At 51.5% G+C, this 12574-nt stretch overlaps 1 protein-coding gene across 9 annotated transcripts in view; it reads left to right on the top strand.

Annotated features, from left to right (window-relative positions):
- The window catches only part of CADM1 (cell adhesion molecule 1), a 194693-nt gene that overhangs the window by 159150 nt on the left and 22969 nt on the right, over positions 1 to 12574 (top strand). For 5 of the 9 annotated variants that reach the window (XM_074559573.1, XM_074559571.1, XM_074559570.1 and 2 more), the window contains exons 6-8: positions 4361 to 4460; positions 7202 to 7374; positions 10760 to 10831. In XM_074559573.1, the coding sequence (XP_074415674.1) occupies positions 4361 to 4460; positions 7202 to 7374; positions 10760 to 10831 (345 nt within the window). The remainder of the gene's footprint in view (positions 1 to 4360; positions 4461 to 7201; positions 7375 to 10759; positions 10832 to 12574) is intronic. The other 4 variants (XM_074559576.1, XM_074559574.1, XM_074559572.1 and 1 more) reach the window with 1 other exon arrangement.

The following is a 12574-nucleotide window of genomic DNA, read 5'->3' as shown; positions in this document are numbered from 1 at the left end:
GTTGTTTTGTTCAGTGAGGTGTTGACCCCTTCAGAAACTTTGATTTAAAGCTGTTTTTTTTCTTTTAGTGAATATGAAAAGCACCACAATCAGCCGAGTGTTCAGTTATTTGATTTTCTGGGGCATTAGCCACTCTTGTTTGTGACATTTCCCAGTTGGGTGCTCGTTTGTGAGCTCATTAATAAGGTTTTCTCGGAGGAATGTTGTTGGGAGCACGGAGCGTGTGGGGCGACCGGGGCTCTGCCATTTGCAGGCATTAAGCAGCAGAGTGTGCTTAAATATTAAAAGAGAAGTGTTTATCCCCAAAATGCCTGTCGGGCTCTGGCATTCCTTTTCCTGCAACAAGCAACATGATTAAATTGCTTTCGTTAAGGGTGAATTTTGCAGAGTCGTGTTTGGGGTTGACAGGCTCTTCCAGACAAGCTGTGATCTGCCAGTCCTGCTCATTCCTTATTTTAGACACGGGATCTATTTATTGAATAGATTTCTGTATTTTGGCTGAAAATCAGCAGTGCAGCCTCTCGTCCTTGTCAGAGGTGAGGAGCAGGCAGGGGATTGCCAGGCTGGGCTGGCTTTGACGCACGGTGCATTCCTGATGAGCAGCCCCACTGGATTTTGGAATAGAGGTGGCTGTTGTTTACACCTGAGGATCATTGTTAACTTTGCTGACTCCCTCTAATACAGAAAAACACATTGTTCCTGCTCTTCCCTGAGTGAGATCAGAGACTCCCCCACGTCAGGTTTTTGAGCAGCTCTCTTTGGCACAGGGGTGAGGAGCTGGATGAAGCGATGCCCGCCTGCGGGGAGATGTGCTGAGCATTATGTGGGAAGTGCTGAGGCTGGGTTTACCTGCGGCGGGCAGGACGCGCCTTGGCTGCAGATCCTGCTCCCAGGGATGCCATCTGGCGTCGGGTTTGCCAGGAGGTGCGTCAGCAATTCGTGCAGGGATCCGAGAGCGGATTTCAAACTTGGACCCGGCCGCTCCCCACCTGGCAGGGGCCGGAGCCTGCTCGGCTGAAGCACTGGCAGAGCCCGGGTTGGCCGCTGCTCTGCCAGCCTGGCACTGCCAAAAGCGCCTCGTGCTGCTCTCCCGGCGCTTGGGAAGAGCCTTGTAGCTGTTTGATCCTCACAGGAGCGTGTCCTCTGGGCAGGGTGCGCTGGGTTGTCCCCCGAGATGGTCAGCGAGGGTCCCACGGCCGAGCCCTGAGCACCCCTGGGAGCTGCGCCTGCCACACCTGCCTGGGCTGGCCTGAGGAGAGGAAACGGGGGGAAATAATGGGCTTAGGCTTTTGTAAGGGCCCGAACTCGGTGTAATGTTTTATCTCGGCTGATTAATGACATCTAAGCATTATCGATGAAGTGCATGTTTAAATGGATTAAGAAATCACTAACTGGCAGATCTCAAAGGATAGTCATTAGGGAGTAATCAGCAGTGCTGGTATTTTTAGAGGGAACGCAGGGGCCTGGGTGCTTGGCCTGATGCTGTTCAGTTGAAGCATTTGAAGTTCTTAAAAAGTCACTGTTAATAATCTTTGCTGATGGCACAAAAATGGGGCGAGCAGCTAAAAAAGGAAGAACTGGGACAAATGCAGAATAACTGGAGTGGTTTGGTAAGCTCCCAAGCACGGAGCTTGAGAGCTGTGAAAGTCAATGGGTACTGGCTTTGGTGGCCAGTGGCATCCTGAAGGGAGATGAGGGTTTTGGGGTGCGTGGTCCCTCTGGGGGCTGCAGGCCCCAGCAGACCCCGGTGTACGGGCACGCGCCGGGCCTGTTGTGAGAGAAATCTCATCAAACGCAGAATGGCTTTGTAATAAGTTTTTCAAATTGGCTGCTGCTACAGTGTAACCTTTAGATGACTGGTATTTAACCTTGTATATCACTCTGAGCTTTTGAATGAATTTAGCTTAATAAAGGTGCCTTATTAAATTACGAGGCTGTTTTTTTTAAGCTGCTAGAAAGAGGCGTAGTAGGAAATAGCTGTGGGTTGTTGGGTCTAATTGGCTGCCATGGAGCCTGCAGGGCCTCGGGTGCACAGATGCAAGTGTTTATTTTTGTGTAACAATCCAGTGGTGTGATGCTGTGAGGTTCCAAGTTGAGGATTTTCGGGCACTGGTGAAAACTGCCACTTCTTGCCTGGTGTCCTGTGTTACCGTCCGAGGCGGTCATCACCCAGAGCTGCAGACATCACTGCTGGAGCATATCCTGTGTAAGAGGGCGGGAGCAGACGCTGCAGCATCCTTGGAGCCATCAGAGCTCTGTCCGTGTGCTGCTAAATGTCACAGGAGCCGGGCTGGGGTCCCAGGGCGCGCGGCATTTCACAAACCTGCGCTCCGAGTCCATAATCTGCAGGAAATACACTGACTTGCTGCGAGGCAGGTGTGAGCACTGGAAGTAGAATTTAAGATTGTCTAAAGGCACGTCCTTAAACAAAGGGAGAAGGGCACCACTGCCCCTCCAGATTCTTGAGTGAAATTTCTTTTCATGCCGTGAGCCTGATGCCAGCCGGTCCTGTGGAGTGTCCAGCCATCCCTCTGCATCCTTCAGGCTCGGGTACATTTTCCTAAGTGCCTTCTGTAACTCCCAGCGTGCTGACAAGTCCTTTGCTGTGGTAACTCTGTTGGGAAGTTCTTGGCCTCAGCAGTGCTGATAAACCCAGATTCCTGTTGCAGGTGACCCCTCCACAGTGCCTGGATCCCAATGGGACGGGTCCAGCTCACTGCCTCTGTTGGTTGGATGAAGCTCCTGGGGCTGGGAGGTGGCAGAGGAAAGGCTCACCCAGCTTGGTGGGAGCTCATGGAGCTGGCAGTTTGTGCTCAGTACAGTGAGCCTGGATATTCCTCCCCATTTCCATCAGTAATTGTCATTAGTAAACAGCTCATTAGAAATACTAAACTCACCTAATGGCAGGGGGATGCAGCGGGAGAGGCAAACAGCAAAAGGAGGTGTTTCAGTCCCTGTGTGCGGAGTAAACTGGGCTGGGATGTTTGCTGCTCCTTCCACAGCACGGATATAACACCATCCACGTTCCTGGCACTGGCACGGGCTGCTGCTGCTGCTGCAGAGCGCATCAGAGGTGGGGAGCAGATGCTGTGGGGCGGGGGCTGTGCACGGGAGCGGTGAGCGCAGTGCCCAGGATGTGCAGGTGATTTATTTGCTGCATAACACCGGGGTGAGCTCGTCCTCCCCTGCTCCTTGGGCAGAGCTATTGCCCCTCCAGGGCTGGAGGGCATTTCCAGGCACACCAAAGCTGCCCCTCAGCCGGTGACACCCCAGGGTGCTGCCAGCGCCCCCAGCCCACAAGGACACCCCAGCTCCAGAGCTGCAGGAAGCATCTGTAACAGGGATTAGCTGATGAAATGTTGTGGTAGAGTCATCTCGGGAGAGGATTTACTTGTGTAGCTTATTCCATTACTGAAAATTATGAGAGTTTAAATTGGTTAAATCCTGACACGCGGGTTTTTTTTCCTAATCTCTATTATTCCATAGGAGGCATGTTAATGAGTTAAACACAGTTAATAAAATGCAGCCAGCCAATATTTTGGGTAGCAGTTACTCTCAAAGGAAATAGAAACATTTAAATGGTTTCAACCTTTATGCATACTGATTTTTTTCCTTCCTTTGTTCCTTACAGTTGAGTAAATTCCTGAAAAATATCTATGGCTTAATGGCACTTGTAGCCTTGAATTGATTTCCTGCACTGATAATGTTTTAGCTACAGCTCAGATTGCGTTTTTAATCTCTGTTTCAGTCATGGGAGGTAATGAATTTTTTAATTGTGGACTCTAGGTTTGTGGTTTGGCTCTTTTTTTCCTGCAGGGTCTTACTAAAGTGTTGTCGAGTTGGCTCCCTAACTATCCATGCTTTAATTCTCTGTTTATTGTAGGATTTAGAGGAGCTTCATCCGGGCGAAGTGTGCAGCCTCCTGTTGTTGACACAGGGGCAGCGGTGGCTGTGGCTCTGTTTGTGTCTCTAACCAGCCTCTCTTGTCCAGCCCAGTCAGCACTCATGGACCTGGGGGCTGTGGTGCAGGAGTCGCTGGTACCCCACAGAACCCTTCCATCGCGGGCACCGCGGGTCTCTCCAGCCTCCCCTCAGCACGAAGGCAAAGGAGTTCCTTTTAGCTGGAGTGGGCTCAGGATGGAGCAGTGCAGCTGGAGCCCTGAGCTCAGGATGGAGCAGTGCAGCTGGAGCCCTGAGCTCAGGATGGGCTGTGCACCAGGAGCCCTGAGCTCAGGATGGGCTGTGCACCAGGAGCCCTTGCGGGCAGCACGGGGCCATGGCAGGACTCGCGGTGCTGCCAGCCCCAAGCGGGCACGGGGGCACGAGCCGGGGCTCACCTGCCGTGTTTTGTGTCCTGCAGATAAGCCTCAAGTGCGGGTGTCTCAGAATTACCCCTTGCAAGGCCTGACGAGGGAAGGGGAGCCGCTGGAGCTGACGTGCACCGCCTTTGGAAAGCCACAGTAAGTTGGGCCCTTCCCAGGGCGGGCCGGTGGTGACGGGACGTTGCGCGGCCGCTGTTGCTGCTGCCATTCTCTGCTGTGAAGGCAGTGTCCCAGGGGGAAGGAGAGAGATGCCTCCTGCACCCAAACAGCTGCTGGACTTGCATTTATTGCTGTGCACCTCATGGCCAAGGAATTTCCACTGGAAGGCTCCTAGGAGAGCTCCTCCTGGCCACCATGCAGCAGCCTTCGGGTGCAGCAGGAGAAGGCTCCCAGGCGGACACCTCTTCCCCCAGGGAATGGCTGGGGTGGCATTAATCTGCAGTTAATCGTGGGTTTGGTTAATCTGCAAGAGCAAGGCTGGGGAACTGTGGCCCCTGGAGGTGCCAGTGCACGGACACCACCCAGCACCACAGCACTTGGCCCGTGGGGAGGTGGGATGGATCCCCAGGTAAGGCAGTCCATCCTTCAGCTCATACTGACTGTGTGATGGTTTTGCTCCCCCTTGGTGCCTCGTGTGGTTTTTATAGAATACCAGTTTTATTCTCTCTCCTCTTCTTGCCAAGCCCTTGAGGCTTTCTTAGGCAGTTGAAGAAATTTATGCATCAGGAAAATCCTGGCAAGGGAGGGTAGATTTTCTCACACTTTCATTGCTGTTCTAATTTAAGTTTTGTCGGCTTTATTTTTTTTTTCCAAAATACTTTCTCTTCCACTTGGATTTATGGCTGTCAAGTATTTACTATCCTTCCTTATTTTCCTCATGTCCATGAGATTTCTGCAAACATCCCTGAGATGTGTCAGTGCCTCCCTGGCAGCGTGCCCAGGGCTGGGCGTGGGGAGCTGGAGCCCGTCCAGCTCGGTGCTGTGGGCAGGGCAGGCACCAGAGGCTGCCCTCATCCTCCTGCTAGCCTGCATCCCCATCCACAGTGATTCTCGATTCCCAAAGTCCTTGCTTGATTCCCAGTTTGTTCTGCTGGGCACGAGGCCAGTCCCTTCCCGTGCATCAGAGGCTGGCACGTCCCTGCTGAATTCTGGATTCCGTTTAGTAGCTATTCCCTGCTCAGAGCCTGCCAGGCCCCTCTGCATTCCTGCTCCCCTGGGTACCTGCAGTGCCTCCCATTTGCTGTCACCTGGGAATCTAATGAACAGGCTTCTCTGCATTTTCTCCTTGCAGGCTATGAGTAAGACATTCCCATGTTAAATAGGACAGACACATCTCCCTGGCAGCTTGCTGCTGCACGTTTCGTGGTGCTGGTGATGTGCTGGGAATTGGCTTCTCTAGGTCACTTCACCTGGGTCTCCCAAAGCTGAGAAAATACACAGTAAAATAATCAGCTGGGTTTGGCTCCATCTTTTTAAGACAAAGAGGTTTCATGAAATCTTTTACAGGGGTTTTAGATGAAGGGGGAGGTTTCTCCAGTTAAGCAAAGTAATTTCTCTGCAAAATTTGGCAGCATAAATATTGGGGGAAGGAAGCTCAGAGGGGAAAAAAGACTAGAGAGGAGAAATTTCTATTTGGTATTAATACAGATGTTTTGTTAGATTTGACACAGCCCCCTAAAACTATGACAGAAGTGGGAAGATGCTGAAATGGTCACTTGTGAGGCATCCAGGGACACTTCTCTGAGCAGCAGCTACTGTGTTGTGTACCAGCTGGGGACTCCACAGCACAAACTGTGCTTTAAAAACTGCACCCAGGAGCATTCAAACCCTTCCCACCCCTACTGAAGTTAATTTGGGCTGTCTCAGGAGCTCCTGCTGCCCACACTGTGCCTCGCGGCCGATTCCATGGCAGCAAGGGACACAACACCAAACCCGTGTCCAAAACCAGTCAGCCAATGCCCAGCTGAGTTTGCTTGGTGCTGGATACACGGCTGGGGTGTTGAAGCATCAGGAGCTTCTGCACCATGGCTGTCATGCACTGTTTGTACCCAGGGAGGAGCCTGAGCCCTGGGATGCCTCCAGCAGCGTGAAGTCCCACTTGCCAGCCTGGGAGCCAGGCAGGCTGAGCAGTGCTGTGCTGCAGCAAACTCCCCTTGAACAGGGGAGTTGAACAATGCTGGAGTTTTCTTGCTGAGAAAGAGCTGATCTGTCCCCTCACTGCTGCTTAAAGGCCTAATGATAAGAGATGCTAAACACCCCCACAAAGTCAAAAGACCTTCCCAAAGCCCTTCAGCACCTCCAATCCTTACCAGCTCTAACAGCCCAGGCTCATTTCATCCCCTGAATGCTGCAGACCCCTGCCCACGTGGGTTCCATCGGTGTGGGGTGCAGGAGGGGGCTGCCAGGCGGGCTGGGGGGCAGGAGAAGGGCTGGAACTCCCCCAGTGCACAGCACAGCCCCTGCCGAGGTCACCGGGGCCCTGGCAGCCTGGGGAAGGGTTCAAACTTGACAAAACCTTGCTTGTTCTGATGTGCAGCTCTGCCCTCAGAGCACCCCGTGGATCAACACTGAGTCTGTAGCCTCAGAGCTTTCAGGTTTGCTGAGTAAGCGAATGATTAACCACTAATGAACTTTCTTCCTGCTTGCATTAGTGTTTTCAGAAAATTTAAGCTCTGGATACAGTTTCCTGTTGGGTTTAAATAAATGTAAATTGAGGAAGCCCGACAGCATCTGGGCTTGAGTAGTGCAAAAAAGTATGTGTTGTTTCTTTACAGTTTTTCTTGGTTTGGGCTTTCTGTCTGTGGATGAACTTTTGAAGATGCCATCTTGACCATAGGAAAATAGTAATGTGACTGTTTCTTTTTCTCCCTCCTCTGTAGGCCTACGGACATGAGGTGGTTAAGAGTAGATGATGAGATGCCTCAACACGTTGTAGTGTCTGGTTCAAACCTTCTCATTAGTAACCTAAACAAAACAGATAATGGTACATACCGCTGTGAGGCTTCCAACGCGGTGGGGAAATCACATGCGGATTACATGCTGTTTGTATACGGTACGTGAGAAAAACCACCGTTCTTCTAGACTCCTTTGCACCTAATTGCACCATGCCCTGCTCGGGAAGCTGTGACAGAACTTTACATTTGCTCGATGCCAGGTTTGCAGGCAGCTCCTGGGCCCCAGCGCTGGGCTGGGCTGGCAGGGGCTGGGGAGGCGCTGGGTGCTGCCGGGCTCTCGGCGTGGGCATGGGCACAGAGCCTGTGCCAGCTCTGGGAGCTCCCACCCCTGCTGCAGGTGAAGCCCAAGGAAAGCCAGAGCAGGGGCGTGGGGAGAACTGTGCAGTTCTCCTTGGACTTGTCACTGATTTCTTGTCCTTCTGGTAACGCCTCCTCCAGAGGCCTGAGCAATGGTCCGAGGGGTTCTGAGCCTTTCCCTAGCCAGTTAATCAGCCAGCATCCCCAAATAATTACAAACCAGTAAATAAACTGGAGGAATGAGGCGCCTTCAGCCTGTCTGTGTGGCTGGGCAGACACTAAAACATGCCTCAGCATCTTTTAAAGCACTGTTAAGTACCTGCTTTAATTCTTCCTTTCCTCTGTGCTACTTTGGCATTGCTGTGAGCCTCATGCTCCTGCCGTGAGGTGTTGCATGGAATGGAGATTCAGGAGGCACTTGCAGAGCGATCCCCAGTTAATGATGAGCTGCTCCTTGGGCTGCATATTTAAACTCTCTCTGTCAAGGGCGGTTGTGTGTGGCTGGGCTGAGTTCCTGGTGGGTCTTGGTCATTTCTGACCTGAACGATGCTACAGTTCCACTCAGGTGGGACAGAAACTTGGTCTGAAGTTTGTTCCATGCAACAGCCACCTGAAGCTCTGCAGTCTGAGCTCTCTGGTAGTTGATCCAGCCAAAGAGTGGAGAGCCTCCCATGCCTCTCCAAATGCCAGCTCTGCGGGAATGGTTTTAAGCCCAGTCTTAGAAACTCACCTAAAGACTAAAGGTAGTGACAGCTTTGAGCTTATACAGAACTCATGTACCCCATCATATAGGTAATTCTTCTAGTGCCTCTCGCTCCACAAGACTCCAATTTACAAAATGAAGTCAGATAGGCACTGGTTTATGATTGGTAATTTGCATGCTCACTATGTAAAAAGCCCACTTGTTTACATCAGTGTTGAAGGAAACAGCCGATGTTGCAGAGAGCAGAGCAGTTGGAACAGGGCACAGGCAGCTCCCCACGAGATGGAAATCATGAAAGCTGCTGCCATGAAGCAGCTGTGGGGTGGGTGCAGTTCTGTGTACCCATCCTGGGCCAAGGCAGGGCTGGGGGCACCTCCCCAGCATTACTGCCGTGAGGTTTAGAGCTGGTGAGGAATCTCACATAATTACTCTGCATTTTGCATGTGAGCGAGAATAGACAGCGCAGGACTTCCTTGGGGTTGCTTCCTCTTGGGATTAAATCCCCAGGAGGAGAGCCAGGATAGCATTACTGGGAAGGAGATGCAGCTTCCCAGGGGATGGAGACTGTGGGTTCCAGCTTAGGCATCTGGCAGATGTGTGTCCGTGTAGAGGAGAGTGCTCATGGGCACAGAAGGGATTTGCACACCCCATCACCCCCAGTGCTGCACGTCTGGGGCATCCTGCTGGGCCCTGCCTCTCTGGACAGAACAGGGAATCCTTTTAACCCTTGGTTTCAAAGGGAGGAGTCCAGAGTGGGGAGGGAGTGGTTGGGCTGTGGCCATCAGGGAAGGCTCCTGGCGCAGAGCTGCTGCTGAGGGCAGGTTCAGCGTGGGGGTCTCAGCCCCTCATGGTGGGGCACCTGCACCTGTGGCCCGTGGCTCCTTTCACACCAAAGCAGCAGCATTGGGGCAGCCCCATTGCAAGGGCCGTCCCTGCAGGCCCAGGGTTTGATGTGACTCCAGCAGCTGAGCTGTGCCAGCTCCTCCCCAGCTGCCCCCGTGGGATGGGGCTGTATCATTGCACGGACTCTCACTGGACACATGCTCATATCTAAAGTTCATTTTATGCTTTTTGTCCCCGTGGGCAGATGCATTGCTAGAAACCTCCAGCTCTATTAGCACTCCAGATTTTTTGGGGGGTTTTTTTGCTTTCATGGCACAGGCAGACCAGGCTGGTCAGTGTGAGTCTGGGGCCCTCCCCAAGCATTGGGAGGGTCCCCACTCTCCCAGATATGTGTGGGTCAGGAGTGAGAGAGAAGCCCAGGGGCTGAGATCCTTGGGATGCAGAGGAGAGACAGTGACTGCTCACAGCACAGCAAACTATGGGGTGATGTTCCTTAACTCTTGGGAAGTTGGATGGAATATAATAATGGTGCAGTATATAATTAAAGTTCAGATATCTTAATTAGGGGATCCAAGGGAGCTCGCTCAGAGATAAAAGAGTAGCAGATGTGTTAGTGAGGAACAGCTGACGTGCTACGGAGGAAACCTAAAATCAAAAGCCCATGAAAGGTTTCATGCTCTATTATTGCCGAATGAATCCGTAGTTCAAAGTCTTTCTGACTACTAAGTGCATTCAGTTTGATCATCTGGGCATTGATACATATTTTTTCTTTTACATCTTCTCATATCTACCTTCTCCTGCCCGATAGTTTTGATAAGGATGTGTCCCTGTGTGTAACATCAATCCCGTGACGAGCAGCAGGGTTTGAATCTCAACAGGTCCAGTCCATCTGAGAAATGGTCACAGAGAGAAACATCTCATTAACGATGCCCTAGTAGCAAAAACAAGAGTGTGCAACTGAAATTGTCAGGAAAATATTGACTTTTTTTTAAATTAAAAGATCTTGGTGGGATTCATCATACCTGGACATTGATATTCAGCAATGGTGTTGTTCGTTTCTCGGTATCCCTCACCACCTTTGAAGTAGTTTTTAACATCCTGCTGCCGTGTGTTTATGGAGGAAGAGCAGAGAGGTTCAGGGCCCTGGGAAGGCAGTGAGATGTGTTGATGCTCAGGCTGTGAAGCGCAGCAGGGCCTCTCACACAGCCCTCCCACCCGGGTTTGCAAATGTATCCGTAGACAACCACCAAAGCACCACTGTGTCTCTCCTTGTATGTGCAAACTGGTCTTTTTGTTGTGGAAAGCGTGCAGTTTATTTTCCTTATGCCTCTCCCATTCCATTCTCTCTCTCATTGACTAATTTATGCTGGGTTTTATTTATTTTTTTTAGCATTGTAGAAGGCAGAAAGGGGGGAGAGGCTGGGGCCAGGTTCTCCAGCCTGGGTAAGCGTGGGTGGAGGATCTGGCCCCGCTGTCCCTGCTGGGCTCCCCCCTGGGATTTAGCCAGGGAGGGGTCCCCATCCCCATGCTGCTTCTTAGCATCCTTGTTTTCCTCTGATCACAATTGACCGCTGTTGTGTTCTGCTTGTTTTTTTTCTTAATTTGCTTTTTTATTATTTTCCTTTTTATATTTTATCCAGATCCCCCCACAACTATCCCTCCTCCCACAACAACCACCACCACTACCACCACCATCCCTACCACCATCACAGGTATGGTACCTTCATAACCATTGGAATTGTCCTGAATGTTTATTGTCTTTTATGTATATAAGCAGAGCATGAAGCCTGGGGAAAAACAACAAACCAATCACTTGCAGTATTTTTTTTTTCCCCCTCAAATACGCCCACCCACAGCACGAGCCCTGGTCCGGCAGCTCTGCGTGTCAGACAGTCCTTGCTGTGGCTGTGGGCGTTCCTGAAACGTGGGAATTGTCATGGCAGGAAAAGTGATTCATTCAGTTACTGGTGGCCAGCACTGGGTACTTCACATGCAGGATGCCAAAAGCCTCAGAGCTCCCTTAGCACGGGCAGTCGTTTCAGCCTCCGTCCCGTCAGTACCAATTTCTGAGCAGTTTATAGAAAGTTTGGTCTCTGGCAGTTCAGTTCGCCTGATGTGCCTCAAGATGCTTTTTCTCATGCCAAGATGTTGGTATTTCTTTGTGATAAGCTTCTCCCTCCCTCTCCCAGAAAAGGGAATTCCACCAGTTGTTTTTATTGTGTGAATGCCATCCATAGGCCCCTTCTTGAGGAGCTGCCTTTCAGCTTGTGAGATTTTCCGTGTCTTGCAAGAAAAGATGAATAAAAACAACCAGCAAGATCATGACACCTCTGTGACACATCCTCATACCTCCTCACAGACCTGACTCATCAGGAAAACCCTTCTGATTTATTTGTGACCATTCGCATTGTCATTTCTCTGACCTTTCCTATTCCAACCGCTGCTTTTGCTTTTGCTTGCTGCTTTTTGTGGGTTTTGGTTTTGTTTGTTTTTTTTTTTTTTTATTTGAGGCAGAGGTGACAAACGGCAGGTGAGGATGGACCATTGAATAGCTAATGGCACAACGTTTACTGTTGCTGTAAAGCACCCCTTGTGTAAATGCCTTCACATTTTATTTGCTTTTATGAAGCTGCTCAGCTGACTCTCACCACCCTGCCCAGGGCGTTCCGTGGCTTCTTTTCCTCCCGAGGTTTTTGCAGCCAGGGCAGGCCCCGCTGGCCCGGACACGCCGGTGAAGCCTCAGCACCAGCACCAGCACCAGCACCAGCACAGCCTGCCGCCCTCGCCGCGCTCCGCTTCCTCTGCAGGTGCCTGCCGGCCGCGCTCCAGGCACCCGTGCCGGGGTTCCTGCCCTTAACCCGCTTTTGTTTCAGAGGAGCTCTGAGGCTTTCTCGCAGCCCCCCGAGAGCTGTTGGCAGGGCAGCTCGGCCGCGCCCGCCCCACGGGCTGTACCTGGACGTGCTCACAGGTTTCTTTCTCTGACGGTAATTGCTCGTGCTTTCAGTGAACTTTGGAAGGCTAAGTGGAACCATGTGTCTTGATGCTTGGATAACACCTTCAGTTGGTCGTGGTGCCTGCAGACCTTAATGACTGGGAACTGTTTTGTTTTTGGGAGCTGGGTTGTTATCAGCCTGTCCTTTTAGGGATTGCCCCAGCACTGCCCTCCAAAGCTGGTGCTGTGTCAGGTCCCACAGCAGTGCTTGGTTCTTCCCAATGAACAGCAGCTTGGTTGTTTGCTGTCCTGCTGCAGCTTGGCTGTGGATGCTCGGTAGCCTTTGGGCTCTCCTTCACACAGCTTTCCAGGTTTTTTGTATTAAAAATAAGGGAAGAGATGATTCTTGCAGTTGGAAATGGCCGTGTCATCAGCCTGGCAGAGGTCCCTCGGGGTAAGGAGCACATCGCTGTCCAGCATTGCTCTCTCGCCTTGGTTTGCAGTGGTGGAGGATCTCAGACTC

Source organism: Zonotrichia albicollis, chromosome 27 (assembly GCF_047830755.1).
Source record: "Zonotrichia albicollis isolate bZonAlb1 chromosome 27, bZonAlb1.hap1, whole genome shotgun sequence".
NCBI classification, from domain to species: domain Eukaryota; kingdom Metazoa; phylum Chordata; class Aves; order Passeriformes; family Passerellidae; genus Zonotrichia; species Zonotrichia albicollis.
Note: the sequence above shows the minus strand (reverse complement) of the source record. Positions and strands in the feature narration are given on the sequence as shown.